This window comes from Miscanthus floridulus, chromosome 1 (genome assembly GCF_019320115.1).
Source record: "Miscanthus floridulus cultivar M001 chromosome 1, ASM1932011v1, whole genome shotgun sequence".
NCBI classification, from domain to species: Eukaryota; Viridiplantae; Streptophyta; class Magnoliopsida; order Poales; family Poaceae; genus Miscanthus; species Miscanthus floridulus.
The window spans coordinates 41591982-41608486 of NC_089580.1; the positions used below are offsets into that span (position 1 = coordinate 41591982).

The 16505-nt window shown below is 43.7% G+C and overlaps 1 protein-coding gene, 1 long non-coding RNA gene and 1 pseudogene across 3 annotated transcripts; 2 read left to right on the plus strand and 1 right to left on the minus strand.

Moving 5' to 3' along the window:
• The first annotated feature begins 1124 nt into the window (after positions 1–1124).
• LOC136497398 (pentatricopeptide repeat-containing protein At1g11290, chloroplastic-like) lies at positions 1125–4227 on the plus strand. The gene is given in 6 exon segments (XM_066493222.1): positions 1125–1144; positions 1146–1407; positions 1409–1609; positions 1611–3406; positions 3824–3892; positions 4013–4227. Coding segments are annotated over 4 exon segments (2205 nt in total). The 3' UTR covers positions 3333–3406; positions 3824–3892; positions 4013–4227.
• A 1272-nt stretch (positions 4228–5499) lies between these two features.
• Positions 5500–11732, plus strand: LOC136497480 (uncharacterized; annotated as a pseudogene).
• Positions 11733–13115: 1383 nt separating this feature from the next.
• On the minus strand, positions 13116–16041 carry LOC136480777 (uncharacterized). 2 transcript variants are annotated; one of them, XR_010764623.1, is made up of 4 exons: positions 15645–16041; positions 15401–15565; positions 15164–15255; positions 13116–14800 (listed from the first exon to the last, which is right to left on the minus strand). It is a non-coding gene; the product is annotated as an uncharacterized lncRNA (long non-coding RNA). The 2 variants fall into 2 exon arrangements; XR_010764622.1 differs by having other exon boundaries at positions 15401–16041.
• Between the last annotated feature and the right edge of the window lie 464 nt (positions 16042–16505).

The window sequence follows — 16505 nt, forward strand, 5'->3', positions numbered from 1 at the left end:
GTGTAGCGCATGAATGATAGAAATCACATATGCACACAAAGTTGAGTTATTCTGAACAATCTTTGAATGGTAGTATTTTGGACAAGCTGCATTCCAGTTAAGCTAAAAATGTAGAACAACTAGAGCATAAGATGTTGGGAAAATATACATATATATTAACATGCAGAACATTTTGCACAAAAAGGAACCCCACAAGCATATACATGGTGTTGGAGAGCGATGATCACCCAATGTTGTGCACCAGAACAATTAAATGTAAACCTTCTCTAGAATATTGGCTAGTAGGCAGAACACCACTATCCATGCCATATTCTTGTCACGAGCTGGTGACTCGGCCCTCAGGTCCTGTGTAGCGTGCACATTCTTTGGAATTATTTTTGTCTTACTTACCTTATCATCTTTTTGCTTGATCACCTCCTCCTTTGCTGGATAGCTTCATCGTTTAGCTGAACGACCAATATGAAAAAAATGTTGCGCAGTGAGCCCTTCAATTATCAAAATGGGATTGCGCATAAGCCCTTTAGTTCTCACCACACGGAATATGCCATTTCATATCAACCAAAGGATTAGGCCCTGAACATGACCAAATACTACAGCACAACCAAGAATTTCAATTACTTCAAACACACACAATATTCTGGTAACTAGAGCTACATCAACATGTTCAAGGCACCCAAAAAACATTAGATGTGTGCTCCAACAAAAAGAAAGATCATATTTGCTCTGTCCTGCCCACATTCATTAGTACAAAGCCACCAGATATTCTCCCAACATAAGAAGAACATGACCTCCTTTATCGCCTAAACATGAGATATTGCATGACAAGTACATACATGATCACCAATCATCGAATCTAGTAACCTGCAAGTATGCTAGTGAGATCATGTGAAAAAAGCAGAAAAACATCATAATTGAATCCAGTAAGCCTCTGCAGTTGCAGGCTTCCCAACGCAAAAAAGAAAGAAAGAAAAAGAAAAAGGACACATACATTCAAGCTAATATATCCCAGTTGGGCCGCAAATCCCTGATCAGCTGAGCCCAGAAAATGGGCTGATGCAGACGACACAAAGTACGGGCCTCGGCGAGCCGGCCGGCATGTCGATGAGCTCCCCAATCCGATTCCGATGCTGTGCTGCTGCGCCACCGTCCCTCCCGTCTCCGTCTCCTCCCTCGCATGCCGCCGACCCCCACGCGCGCCTCAGGGCGGCGGCAGCATGCTCCGACCTGCCGGGCGCTATCGCCGCCTTCGCCTCCATGTCATCCTCCTCCGCCGCCCACGCGGCCGCGCGCCCCGTCCTCCGCACCTTCACCGCGCTCCTCAAGCTCTGCGCGGCGCGCGCCGACCTCGCCACGGGCCGCGCCGTCCACGCGCAGCTGACCGCGCGGGGGCTCACCTCCGAGTCCCTTCGCTGCCACGGCCCTTGCCAACATGTACTTCAAGTGCCGCCGCCCCGCGGACGCGCGGAGGGTGTTCGACCGCATGCCCGCCAGGGACCGGGTCGCCTGGAATGCGCTCGTGGCCGGGTACGCGCGGAACGGGCTCCCCGCGCCCGCGATGGAGGCGGTCGTCCGGATGCAGGGGGAGGAGGGCGGGGAGCGGCCCGACTCCCGTCACGCTCGTGTCCGTGCTGCCGGCCTGCGCTGACGCCCGGGCGCTCCGCGCTTGCCGAGAGGTCCACGCGTTCGCGCTCCGTGCGGGGCTCGATGAGCTCGTCAATGTCTCCACGGCGGTTCTTGACGCCTACTGCAAGTGCGGTGCGGTCGAGGCGGCGAGGGCGGTCTTCGATTGGATGCCGGTCAGGAACTCCGTGTCTTGGAACGCCATGATTGATGGGTATGCTGAGAACGGGAACGCCACGGAGGCTCTGGCTTTGTTCTGGAGGATGGTCCAAGAGGGTGTGGATGTGACGGATGTGGCTGTGTTGGCAGCATTGCAAGCGTGTGGGGAGCTTGGATCTCTTGACGAGGCGAGGCGTGTCCATGAGCTACTTGTGAGGGTTGGCTTGAAGTCCAATGTGTCGGTGATGAACGCGCTTATCACCACGTACTCCAAGTGCAAGCGGGCAGACCTCGCTGTCCAGGCGTTCAATGAGCTGGGCATAAAAAAGACATGGATCTCGTGGAATGCGATGATCCTCGGCTTCACGCAGAATGGATGCTCCGAGGATGCGGAGAGGCTTTTCGCTAGGATGCAGTTGGAAAATGTGAAACCAGATTCGTTCACCTTAGTCAGCGTGATTCCTGCAGTCGCGGACATTTCTGACCCACTGCAGGCAAGATGGATCCATGGGTATTCTATCAGGCACCAATTAGACCAGGATATCTATGTCCTGACGGCCCTTGTCGACATGTACTCCAAATGTGGGCGTGTCTCCATAGCTAGAAGGCTCTTTGATTCCACAAGGGACAGGCATGTTATCACCTGGAATGCGATGATCCATGGTTATGGTTCGCATGGTTTTGGCCAGGTTGCAGTCGAGCTATTTGAAGAGATGAAGGGCACTGGCAGTTTGCCCAACGAGACAACATTCCTCTCGGTCCTTGCAGCTTGCAGTCATGCTGGTTTGGTTGATGAAGGGCGGAAATATTTTGCTAGCATGAAGGACTATGGGCTTGAACCTGGAATGGAGCACTATGGTACCTTGGTGGATCTTCTTGGACGAGCTGGGAAGTTAGATGAAGCTTGGTCTTTCATCCAAAACATGCCTATAGAACCTGGCATTAGTGTTTACGGTGCAATGTTAGGTGCTTGCAAGTTGCACAAGAATGTTGAATTGGCTGAAGAATCAGCACAGAGAATCTTTGAGCTGGACCCAGAGGAGGGGGTGTATCATGTCCTCTTGGCAAACATTTATGCAAACGCTTCAATGTGGAAGGACGTCGCGAGGGTGAGGACTGCTATGGAGAAGAAAGGACTCCAAAAGACTCCTGGATGGAGTATTATCCAGCTCAAAAATGAGGTCCATACCTTCTACTCCGGAAGCACAAATCACCAGCACACAAAGGAAATATATGCAAGGCTGGCTAAGCTCATTGAAGAGATCAAAGCTGTGGGATATGTGCCAGACACTAATTCGATACATGATGTGGAAGATGATGTCAAGGCACAGCTACTTAACACCCATAGTGAGAAGCTTGCCATTGCATATGGGCTCATTCGAACAGCCTCTGGCACGACAATTCAGATAAAGAAGAACCTTCGAGTTTGTAATGACTGTCATAATGCGACCAAGTTAATATCTCTAGTGACAGGACGGGAAATAATCATGAGAGATATTCAACGCTTTCACCATTTTAAGGATGGTAAATGTTCATGTGGAGACTACTGGTAGTGAAATACTGAAGGCAGTCTGAATATCCATTTTTGAGATCATATAGGAAAACTTCACTGGTATATGAATAACAGGTAAAGCTAGCTATTCTATCTGTTTCACACACATCATGTTTTGATTGGAGCATTCTCTATGTTGATTTCATGAGGAGTGTATACCATGTCTTTTTTATAGTCAGTGTAGCTACCCTTTGCATTGATGGTTCTTGGTTAAGCTAGTGAACTGTCCAGCAGTTCTTATGATCTCTTCACCATTTCAGGGAACCTACTGTAGAGTTACAGATTTCAGTCCATTTGGCTTTGTCCTTGATACATTTTAAAAGTTTTTTTTTTTACTTCCATACAAAATAAGCCTTAAAACTTCCTCCATAAGCACACTTGTCTGACAATATATTCTGTTGTGGCACTTCAATATGGCAGTAGCATTAACACAAGAAATCCAGCAAATAAATATGCATCTTATAAATATGGTTGTTCTCCATGTATTTGCAGTCACTCTCACAAATCATGAATGCTTCTATGGAGGAGCTGGCTCGATGCCCAGGAATTGGTCAGCGTAAGGTACTGCAACGTGCACACATTGGTTATCCCTTTGACAGAAACTGCAAACTCCCTATTTTGAGTTTTTTTTCTTCTACCGAACCCTGTTTCACTGTTTAACATGTGTGTGTATTGTTTTAGGTAAAACGACTCTGATACCTTCCATGAGCCATTCAAACGGGTTTCTGCCCGCCCAAACCTTGTCGTACCGGATACCCCCAGACCGAGAGAAAGCAAAAGGTCAACCTTCATCTACAGATGACAGTTTGCAAGATGCGGTAGAAAAGCCAGATGCGGCAAAGAAGAAGAAAGGTTCTGATGTAAGGTCGGCCCTTACCGCTGCCTTTGCCAAGTATCCAGAGAAGATCCGCAGCCAGGGCCACGATGCAGCAAACGAGGCCGGTGAAGGTACTAGCAGCTCAACCATGGAAGTAGCAGTAGGATGTTGACGGTACTAGAGAAATGCTAGTTCGTGCCTTCCTGTTAGGTGCCTGTTGTTGTTGTTCTTGTAGAAATTTTCCCTATGCATGTTCCCCTCTTGTAACTGTTCACCCTCAGAAGCATGGAAAATGTTCTAGCACGTAACAAATCCTTTTGCCTCCTCTTGTGAGAAGAAATGACAAGGCCACGCAAAATTTTGTGCTCGAAAGATCTGTAGATGTCCGGGAGAATGTTAAAATCACTATAAAATCTTCAGAGCCTGGGGGGGCAAGCTAAAACTCTAGTGAATGTTAAAATCACTATAAAATCTTCAGAGCCTGGGGGCAAGCTAAAACTCTAGTGAGAAACAAATAAGATGTCATTGTTGCTGTCCAGAGCAGTAAACAGAAAAAAAAAACAGTAAGGCCGATCTCTCAAATCAATCTAATTAAGGTGGATCAGAGACACCACGCACCTACAAATTAAGATATATGGAGATTGGAATTTGGAAGACAAATTGAGTCATGAATTCTAACAAGGAGGTGCAGTTACAATCAAATTTTTACCCATTTTTGAACAAGTATACCAAACAAAGGGTTGATTCATAAAAAAGAAGCTTGGTCACCTTTGAAGCAAGCTTATATGCTTATATAAAATAAAGGAGTTGCTGCTCCTACAGAGGCCATCAAGACAACATCTCTTATAATTGGTTTAATGAAAGTCCGATTGAAGAGAACAGCATGGCATAGCCCTTAGACAAAAACAACCGATGATATCAACATCGTTGCTATCGTTGTCATGTGTTTTTAAATTCACGTATGCTTCGTTCAAAAATACGAGGGCATATGTTAACAACCAAAATATGATCGGGAGAGTTGAAGATGGGACTAGAAAATCAAAGACAACAAAAGGATCAAATCTGGGCCAAACACACAAGTTTGTCAAAAGACCGGCCTGGTTTGGAGGCAGCAGGCAAAACTGGCCCAGGCCGGTTTCTCCAAAAAGAGTAGCCGTGTGCTATTCAAACCGGCCCAGGCTGGTTTCCAAAGCTGGTTTGTCGGGGGAAACTTGTCGATTTCATCTGGAATAGGTTTTCTAGTGGGTGAAGCCCAACACCCAAGACCAGGTTAGAAAAAAAAATACACCCAAGACAGAGAAAGATCACTTCAAGACCAGGCGTAGGCGGCCATCGCGCGCGAAGCGAAAACCATTCCCGCTCAAGACGCGGTGGCCGGTGGCGCTCTCCCGTCTCTTCTCTTGGACCCTCCCTTCCCGTTTCCCGCCCTCGCTCCTCCTGAGCTAGGGGTCCATGGATCCCGCCGCCGCCGCGGCCTCCGCCGACGGGGGCGCATTCCTGGAGTTCGTCGACTATGCCATCTCCATGCTCTCCTCGTCCGCCGGCGACGGCGACGGCTACGAGTCTCCGGGGGACGGGCCGGCGCCGGCGCGGCCGCCCTGGGGGTGGGCGGTGGCGCAGCTGCTCAAGTCCTGCTGCGCCTACTCCAGCGGCGTCACCGCCGCCATCCTTCTCTCCGACCTCTTCCAGGTTAGGTTGATTCGACTCGCTGCGTGGTAGTAATTGGGTTGATTTTTGTTTCTACCGAGTCCATGCTACACGTCTCAATATTCTTACATTTCCGTAAGCTGATGCGGGCCTTTGTTTATGCTTTGTACTCGGCTCGAATTTGAAGCAAATGTCAATGCCACGAAGGAGTTTTAAGCTAATAGCCTAATCTAGTCTCTACAAAAATTTGTACAACAAAGGCAATTTGAACCTTTTTTTTTTTTTTTGCTTATTACCATATCTTTTTTTTTGTACAGCCGACAGTAGGATTAAATCTTAGCTTCTCTTGTTAGTCTTGGACAGAACAGCGAAAATCCCTGACCTCGAAGAGGAAGGTCGAGCTGGCCAAACTTATGAACACGAAGAATAAGAGGAGGCGGCTTCCAAATACTGTTACAATCGATTCTATCCATGAGAAAAACTTCCTTTCTCCCAACAGTGTCCTTGAAGCTGTTGTCATTGACGTGTTTGTCCTTCCTGGTATGCTTGTTCACTTACACCATACTTCTATGCTATGAATAAGAAGCTATAGTTGTTAGTAACTTTCCTGGTTAGTTGAGTGATGCAGCATCGTAGGGTTCTCTCTGTTAAAACCATATGACTGCCATGCGTAATTTCCGAATTTCTACTCATTGGTGCAGCAATACATCAAATAGAATTAATGGTATCCTTCAAAAAATAGAACTAATGGTCAAACCTGCTTACAATTTTAGCTCACTTTTTGATACATGACTATCAACTTGCATTTCTCCACAGCATCCTTAGTCATGTGTCTTTCTTCTCTAGGTACAAACATATACATGCTTACCTTGGGAGACATGTGGAGTGCATCCACAATCGACCTATATTTACACCGAAGGTAGAGCTGACTACATATTGCTTAGTTTATATTTGTTTAACTGATGTATGCCAGTAAAGAATTCATCAGCAAATTTGGATGGAAACCTATGTATGCAAGGAATTCTGCAATGCTAACTATGGTTATTAGAAATTATTGTTGAACTTTGAACACTCTGAATCATTCATCGCCCTGAAATGTGTATAATATGTAAATTTTCTAGTTGTAGGATAACACAGATCTTTCTGATTTACAAAAGTTAGATTATTGATCCATCACCCCAAATAGTGCGCGCTATCGCGCCCCCTCCCCATGCTCAGTCAGTAACTTAGCATTGTCAGTAATTTATCTTTTGGAGTGCAGTTCATCGATAGAGCATTCTTTTTTATTTCGTTTTGTTGTATTACTCTTGGTATTTGGAATACTTATACAAATTTTGTATCAGGTACTATGACTGCATAGGACAAAATGGTATATTGAAGAAGGGTCGAGAAGTTATGCTCACAGGATGTTGTCTTCGTACAGCAATGGAGGGATCTGGCCATGCTCGTATTTTGCCAACAGAATACATGATGATATTATTGGATGAGGTAATGGTTCATTGTATTTATGTGTATGAGGCAGCACTGCTCAGAGCACATAATTTACTTGCAATTTATTACTTTTTAGGTAAAGTTCCTTTGTATAAGTTGCACATTCAGTTGGCACAAAGTCACAATGACTTTTCATACCACAACAATTGGCTAGGAACTTAAATATTTTGATAAAAATGTCAAAATCATTTTATGTCTATTTTTCTTGCTGCAAATTGTAAAACCCTTGCTTCTTTCATGAATTCAGGCTTGCAATATTGTACTCGTTTCTTTTGGCTTAGAAAAAAAATACTGTATGTGCTTCTAGTCAAATAATTTCAGCTTTAGCTATTAGAGATTAAATTGGGCAAACTGCTGCTTAGTAAAATTTGTTTTTTAGCTCACACACGTTTTATTTGTGCAGGACCAAGATGAAGATGCCTTGATACTTGCTGCACAGTTTTGCACCTATTCATTCTCTTCTATGATTCTAGAGGAAAGTAGAAACAATGTTCCATACTCATTTTATGCCAGGTAAAGTGATATTTATGGGTTGTTATACTTACGAGCATAATTATTATTCTCAGTTTTAGTTTTAGTTTCTACATTTTTAGTTTTAGTTTCTACAAAATTTGCAATTACTTTCTTCATTTTCTGTGCTCTCAGATTTACAAAATCTGGACACAATCATTTTCTTTTGATTTTTTAAATATTTGTCTGCTGAAGGGCGGGCCTGGTTCAAGCGGTAGAGTCTTACCGCCTGTGACCGGAAGGTCCCGGGTTCGAGTCGCGGTCTTCTCGCATTGCACAGGCGAGGGTAAGACTTGCCACTGACACCCTTCCCCAGACCCCGAACAGAGCGGGAGTTCTCTGCAGTGGGTACGCCCTTTTAAATATTTGTCTGGTAAAATATATGGAGACACGGTCACTATGGTAGTATGGTTTGCTGATAAACATGAGGGAATCGAGGGTTTACTACTTACTAGTCTACTACTTTGTCGCACAGAGTTTCAAAACACTTCATCTTTTTTTTCTCTTTTGCAGGATTGAAAAGATTGAGTCGTTGGAACCATTTAGATGTACAGAAAGAATGCAGGTCATTCTTGAAGACAATGATGATGCAAAGATGAAGTTAGTTTTATGGGGAGAGCAGACTTTACTTGCAAATCTGTTCAGGTTCATTCCACTGATCCACTCTATATAAGAACTAAGGACCAAATATTTATTCAGACTACAATAAGCTAAACATATTATTTCAGTGTAGGGAGCATGCTTGCACTGGACAGACCTTTCATAGCAAATTTTATAGACAATAATCATGAGGAGTCTCAGGAACTGTGCCTTGAATATGGCAGTGCAACACAGGTTTACATGGTGCCAATTGCTCAACAAGAGGAACAGGTTTGTAGGGATATCTTCATAGTTCTTTCTGCAGAACTCCATTTTACTAATATGTAACGTGTGTGCTAGGTGCCTTTTACACCTACTACTCAAGTAAAGAGCCAAGGACCTCGTCTGTCATGTGTTCCGACTGGATAACTGTAGCTTCGCAAGTAACATTACCACGTGATTTGCATGGTTCAATTGATTTCAGCAAATACCCATTTCGAGTATGTAACTTACCTTCATTCATTAGGGTCTTCTCAGAAGATAGATTTTGCAACCATGATGATGTTTGGAACCTGAATACTTACCACTTTAGCCTTCAACAACTGATTCTGCTGATCCTTAAATCTCTATTTACTACTGATCTATATTGGTCTGCTTGTGATACTATCATGTTTAGCTAAACATACTGCTTAGTTTGCCAGTGTAAAAACTGAAAGCATTGATCTCTTATTAGCTATTACGTCTCATAATATGATCAGTCCGGGGTAGTTCTTCTCAATAAATATTGTGCTTTTATTCCACCAACTTTCTGCTTAATCACTAAGCGGTGGGTGTCCATTTGCTTACTGCTTACACTTTTTAGAACATTGGTTCCAAAAGTTCCTTAGCATGCACATGCAGATATTACCCTACCATCAGTATTGCTGTTTCCCTTTTTATTCTCTTCATAAGTAGAAACATACTTCTTGAGAGGAACACCTGATGTTTCATGCTTTCTGTCATTGTTTTCTGTTTCTCAAATTTCTAACGATCATGTTTTCTTCATGTTTTTGTATAACATGCCTATTTTTTAGGCATATGTAAGTGACCTTCATGATAAAATGGTGGGAATCAGTCTGTTTGGTATCATAACTAGTGTTTGCAAAGTAAGCACATCAGGGACTACATTCTATTTGGAGTTAGAAGACACAACAGGAGTTGTTCTGATGAAGCTTATCTTTATTGGACCCTGGTACCGCCTTTTGTACTTAAGTGATAGCCTATCTATTTATTTTCTTGGCCATGCATTCCTTTCTCTGAAATCGCATGCTTGTTTGACTGATAAATCAAATGTATCATTATTTCTGTTTGTCATGCTAAACCGAATGTGCTTTATGTGCAAGAACCTTTTTTTTTGGGCAATGGTTAGGTTGACATGCATTAGCAGTTTGGATGAGTTTAAGTGCGAGATCTTAGATTCCTGATGCTGGTCACCACATTGTACTTAATACACTTGGGCACTGACAGTATCAAACTGCTTGTGCGTCTGTGTTATCAGTATGGTATAATGATTGAAAGAAAAGCTATCCAGTCTTTGCCTTTCTAAAAATTGCTTGTTTAAGAGTTTTACATACGATACAAAAACAATTTGATTTACAACAAAACAAGTGATTCCCCTCTGTTGCCTGGGCACATGCACTGATGTTATGAGGTCATAAATTCATATTACATTCAAACGTTTCTCACTGGACCTGTTGTGTGGGCTGAGTGCTCTGGCATTTGATATCTAAAGCAAAAAATCTGTAGTAATTTTAATATCTTTAGGATGACATGTCTTTGTAATAATAACTAGCAGCTAATAACTTGATATCTGATGGCTGATGCTATATTTTGCTACATCCATCTGACAGGCTGTTGCTCTTGATCTTTCAGTAAAGTATGAGGCTTTTCACCTCAATAATAAGCACTATGTTGTCTTTGCTATTCCAGATTCCATCATTCCTGCCCACCATTCTTCACATATCTGTTATTTTGACATATTGTTGCTTCCTATGCCAATTGAACTGTTTATGTCCATCATGCACCTGAATTCCATAACAGTATATAAATGTCTCTTACTCTGCAGGTCATTGGGTAGAGTAGGAGTTGGGCATATGGTGTACATCTCCGGTTTGACTTGCGCCTTGAGTTCAACAAATATGTAAGAAGCATTTTCCTTTATATTAACATTTACTGTCTATACGGTACTATGTGGGCAAAATTCTGATTGCTGGCTATCTTATGGTTAATAGCCTTGAAGTCTCATGGCGTGAAAAGGAGCAAGGGTCTCAATTTGTTAACTTAAGCTTGCTGCCAGCACTCCTGAACTCAACGTGCCTGCATAATTTATCACCCTTGTCAGATCTTCCCCGTTCGACAAACAGAACACATGTAAGTCTTCTCTATTACTGCCGTGAGGTTGCTTCCAGACCTTTTCAAGTTTAGTTGAATTGGCATTTTGCTAAAACTATTGATACCATATTACCATTCTAGAAAACGACTACCAGATCACCTTTAACATGCTCCCCATACGGAAAAGACTAAAAATATATTAAAAGGGCTAAAAACAGTCACAGATTATGTTTATTTCTGTTCAGAACTCCATTGCATTCTTCAACTGTGACTTCAAGAGTGACCAAATTGTTTTCTGATGCTAACATCCTTTATTTGTTTGACGCCTTGATGTTCAGATATCCCATGTTCGGTTAGATCGCATTGATTGTGACAGTTTAAAGGTGTCACTGTTCCATAGCATTTGCGGCAGCGTTGTGAATGAACATTCAGGTGGACACCAGTGTTCATTTTGTAAGTGTGCCTGCGAAAGTGCATGTGCGCATGGCTTTCAGCTGCACTTGACCATCGCAGACGACAGTGCAGAGGTCTTCGCTTGGTGTGTTGGGCAAACAGCTATCGAGTTCCTTCAGATATCTCCTGATGAATATCTGGAGCTCCCCGAGGTATGACCTAGGAAAAATATGCAGCACATAACAAAACATTGTCTTTTGAACTTGCCATGGCAAACAAGCTTCCACCATTACCATGGGTACGGTTGCATGATGGAAACGCATTACTCTCTGTTCTGATTGAAATTTCGTGATGATAAAATGATCAGGATGAACGGGCAATGTATCTCTACACTCTCCAGAATGAGAGCTTCGTGGTGGCTATTGCGAATACCAGGAAGCGAGCCGATGGATGTGTTGTGGGTGACGAAGCTGTCCCAGCTTGGGAGATCACGAGAGCCCAGAAATGCGAATGAGTCCATTTAGCACTTGAGAAAGAAATGCTGATGCTGAAAACTTACTGTATTACATGTGTTTCAACCTTTGGTTTTCAAAGGTGGCGTCATCAATTCATCATTCAGCAATGCTGCTTAAGTGAGCTTAAGCACGATAGATGCTTCAGCCTGTTCGCTTGCTCGTAAACGATCGTAAATTTTCAGCCGGGAACCGTGTTTTTCTCTCACACCAAATCAGCTAGCAGTAAATAATCCACGATCGTTTACGGCCTCCCGAACAGATGGGTTCTTCATTGACAAATTGTTTAATTCCGAGAGTAAGACGTCGAGGAAGGCCTAGCGTTTGGATGCGGGCATCAGCATGCGTAGGTTCCTGTGGCACCGTAGTTCTAATACTACACTACAGGAAGCTGCCGCTCTTCATGGTGTGTGACAGCTTTGTTTGGCAATGCAGCCAGAGCCAGCCGAGTTCAGATTTCTCTGAAACGGTGCCTTATATTATATCTTGGGAGTTGTACCCAGCAAACAACACCGTGCCTGGTACGTCTGGTCAAAGAAAACAAACGATGATGGTGAATCGTGAGTTTATTTTAAAATTTGATAGAATGACTCTTACTCAGATCGTGAGGAATGAAGTGACGAATTTACATGTTCCATTCCGCAAAACAAAAACAAAAAAAAACATAGAGTGATGAGATGGACTAATTTTATCTCTTCAAACCAAACATCCTAACGTTTTCTTGGCACAGCGGTTTTCTGAATTTCAGATACAATTTCGGAATTTCCTTTTGTTTTCGATTGCTGAGCCCTGAGCTCCTCAGCCTACGCAACCGCGAGTAAAATATATAGGTTGATGACTTTGAAATTACATGTGACAGATTGACGAGGATAGGGTATCGAGTTGATTTACTCCCACTTACGCAGTCAATCAATATACAAAGTGCATAAATAAACTTTTGTGTTTGCGATGATACGATGCGCATGGTGTTGGGCTGTGCTTCTGTCCACGTGTGCCGCACTTGGCATTGCCTAATCGAACGGATTAATTTATAGTGGCTCTAAAGATGATTAGGATGGCGTGGCGTCGGAAGTTAAGGCGCAGCTTTCGCTTCCTTGCAAAGCTGGAAAAGCAGGAAGCTCTCTTTTTTTTTTCTCCACTAGCTAATGGCCCGTGCGTTGCTACGGGCAACAAACATACAAATCCAATTCATTCATATGAATAATAAATGAGTAACATCTAAAAAAAATCAAGCAAGTAACAAAAGAAAAACTCATATATTCATTGCTAATGATTTTGAAAAGATGTAGATGAATAGAGCGTGCTCACGGGAAAAAAAAATCATTTTACAATTAGGAAAAAATCCAAATTACTCCCCCTCGAGTTTGGCATATATCCATATTACCCTCTAAACTTACATTTGGTTCAATTTACTCCCTCCAACTATTTCAGTCGGTCTAGTTAACATGATTTGTTATTTTTGTTTTTCCACGTATTAGTTGAGTCTTATATCAACTTTTGTGATATGATAGAGAGACATCATAAGTTATGTTAGAAAAATATATCTTAACTTTTTGCCACTATTTTGATAGCTTAGGAAATTTAATAATAAATTAACACTAGAGATACAATATCGTATAAATCATAATGATGAAAAATTCATAGTGCATTTTTCTAACACAAAATACAATGTCATCTATCACCTCACAAAATTTGAAACTAAAATATAATTTGTACATAGAGAAACAAAAAAGAAAAATCTCTTTAAGGTGTTGGTTGGACCAACTTAAATAGTTGGAGGGAGTAAATTGAACCAAATGTTAGTTTAGGGGGTTATTTGGACATAGGCCAAATTTGGAGGGAGTAATATGGACTTTTTCCTTACAATTACAACTTCTTTATTGTCAACAAACAATTTTAAGATCGCTGATTGCAAAGATGCACATAGGCTGCTTTGATGACCTCCGCCAGCACATGCCACCTAGCACCTCCTGTTCTTATTCCTGGCCGTTGCAGCAATTGCAAAACATAACCCTACAATTATTGCAAAAATCCTTCCAAGTAGTAAGCTACAATTGTTAGTCAAATTTGATCATACAACTTAGCTAGGAGTTGGCAAATGGTGGCATGGACACAATATCACCGAGCTGTCGCTAGGCCTGATCTCACTTACAGCACATTAGTCACCTAAAGCAATTCAATCAGGGAAAAATAAAACAATAAAGGCAATATAGGAAACAACCAGAAAAAAAACTATCAACAATTTTCCATACATGGACGATAATTAAGTTTTCACTTGATTTTTTCTTTTCAAAATGAGAAGTTATTTTATTTCCCTTGACAACCAAAATATTGGCATCACAACACATTCATTAGTTCATTCATGGAGGGAAAAAAGCTCCAGGCCTCCTCAACACTGTCAGACTGTCCTAAAGACACTTAGTAGTTTGATTGATTGGAAACTGCTGCTTAACAAAAGGAAAACCTCATGAGACCTTGGATGGAGCAAAAAAAAAAACATGTATTGATGGGATACCAACAATAATTTTGTCTCCGAATGTAAACTGTAGGCTACTGTCCTTGATCAGAGTATTCACATCAAAGCTTGTTTTTTTGTCTAAAAAACAACTGTTTACTGAAGAAAGCGACACATATATTGCATTATTATATGAAATAGTTCTTATAGAGGTCTGAAGGAAAAAGGAAAGGCTGACCTTTCTAAATCAACTCTGCAAAGCTGATGGTGCTGCCCAACCTCTCTAAATCAATTGAAAGGCAGCACTCTTGATCGTGGGGGCACAAATGGCTCACCGATGAAGGTTGTGATAGCGCCTTGAAGCTGCCCATCTCAACCTGAAAAGCACCAATGTAGACCAGGAAAAAGAAAATCAACTCGTTAGGCATTTAGAGGAAAGGAGTTTCCACACAAGCAACTGCTATAACTCAGCTCCACTGACGCTCCTTGACAAATTCCTGGATGAAATACAGGTTATGAACCACAAGGCTGCTCTTTCCATGCTTTCCAAACAGCATGGTCGACAGCCATGGCTGCTGGCTCATAAGCTCAGTCTGAATAACATTCACTTTAAACTTGTTCTTTCAAACAGCAACAATTTAGTTTTGTCGTAAGCTGCAGCCAAGTGCTGGTCAACCAGACATGTTCATTGTCACCTGAAACCAAAAACAGACACACTGATGAGGAAGTAAAAGCATGCCAGCAAGGACATTACAGCTTTGATTTCTTTGAAGGTAATTTGCCCATGACTGGAGTAGACTATTGACCACCCAATGCAAGTAAGCTCATCAACGAAAACTTAACCAAAGATCAATTAATAGAGGCACCTAGGAAATGGATATTGAATTATTCATCATATTCTTTATAAATAGAATCGTAAATAACTGCACAAATAAAAATGTCAGATGAGAGATCCCGATGATACATCAGTCTATAGAACTTAGAATAAACAATATTCTGAAATGTGTGTTTTTTAACGTATAGCAGATAGCAACAGCATGATAACTTGCTACACTTACCTTTCAGGTTACAACTGTCTGATGAATGGTTGATCATCATGTTATCCAAATTGTGTCTGGAGTTACTGAATTTCTTGATGTCCTAATATTGTCTGAAAAAGAATACTCAATGCTTTAGGAGCTTCTTCGATTTGGCCAGCTTACATTGCGTAGTTCAATCTAGAATGCAAATGCTACTGTGCACCCGATGATCTAAACAAACTGTGAATACTAAAGAGAGTTTGGCAGTATGCTTACAATTTTGTCAATGAAATGCACCTCTCTTGGACCCCTATCAGTAGAAGAAACCCACACCTGCAGAACTGCAGGCCGACATGGCTCTCGTGGACCTCTGTAGCAAGGGCGATCTTGCCAGAGCCATGGATCCCGATAACGGAGATCAACTGCTGCACAAGCTCGTCCCTGGGATCGTCGATGCCGACAATATCGGCATTTAGGGTATACGGAACAGATTCAGATGAACAGGAAGACCGTCACGTACCCGTGCGGCTACGCCGAGACTGGAGCAGGGTCGCCATGACCGCGTTGCCGCAGGGGGAGAAGCCAGGGTTGCCCTGCACCCACGGAGCGCCACCGCCACGCCATTGCCGACCGCCTATGTCATGGTGTCCCGCCAGGCTATGGCCTCGCAGGCCCTCCGCGCTATGGTGGGATACTGGCGTCGTGTTCTGTCCGGCCCCGCGCGCCCCCCGCCGGGAGGAGACGCCAAAGTCACCGGGGAGCTCGGATCGACCGACCTGACCTGTGCATGAGACGGCGCCGGAGGAACCGGAGCGGGAGAGGCAAGCGGAGCCGGACCCAGAGTCGGGGCGAGTGTGGGCAGCGAGGCCTCCACAGGCTGCTGGCGCTGCAGCAGGGACGCGGCGCGTGGCGCGTGGAGGCGATACTTGGCCATGCACCACCAGGCACGACGTTACGACACGAAACAGGAAAAAAAAGCCCGACACGAACCCGGCACGGCCAGATGAAACTCGGGCCCAGGCTGACCCGGCCCGCTGCTCAGGCTGTGCTTGGGCTGACCCCCAAGCCCGAGGGCTAGCACGACCCCGCACGAGAAATGGAGGGAGGCCCGACAGCGGCCCGAGGCAGCCAGCCCCCCCCCCCACCCCACACGGCTACCCGCCACCGCCAGCGCAACGGCCATTTTGGCCCATCATCAGCCCACACTCGGCCCCTCCCTTCATATATAAGGGACACGCCACGGCCGCCGGCCGCCCCCTCTCCTCACCTAACCCTAATCGGCTAATCCATTCGACTCCACCCACCGCGCAGCGCCCACACCGCTCTCGTCTTCGCCGCGCCGCCGTCTTCTCGGCGTCCGACCTCATTGACTCCGGTGACC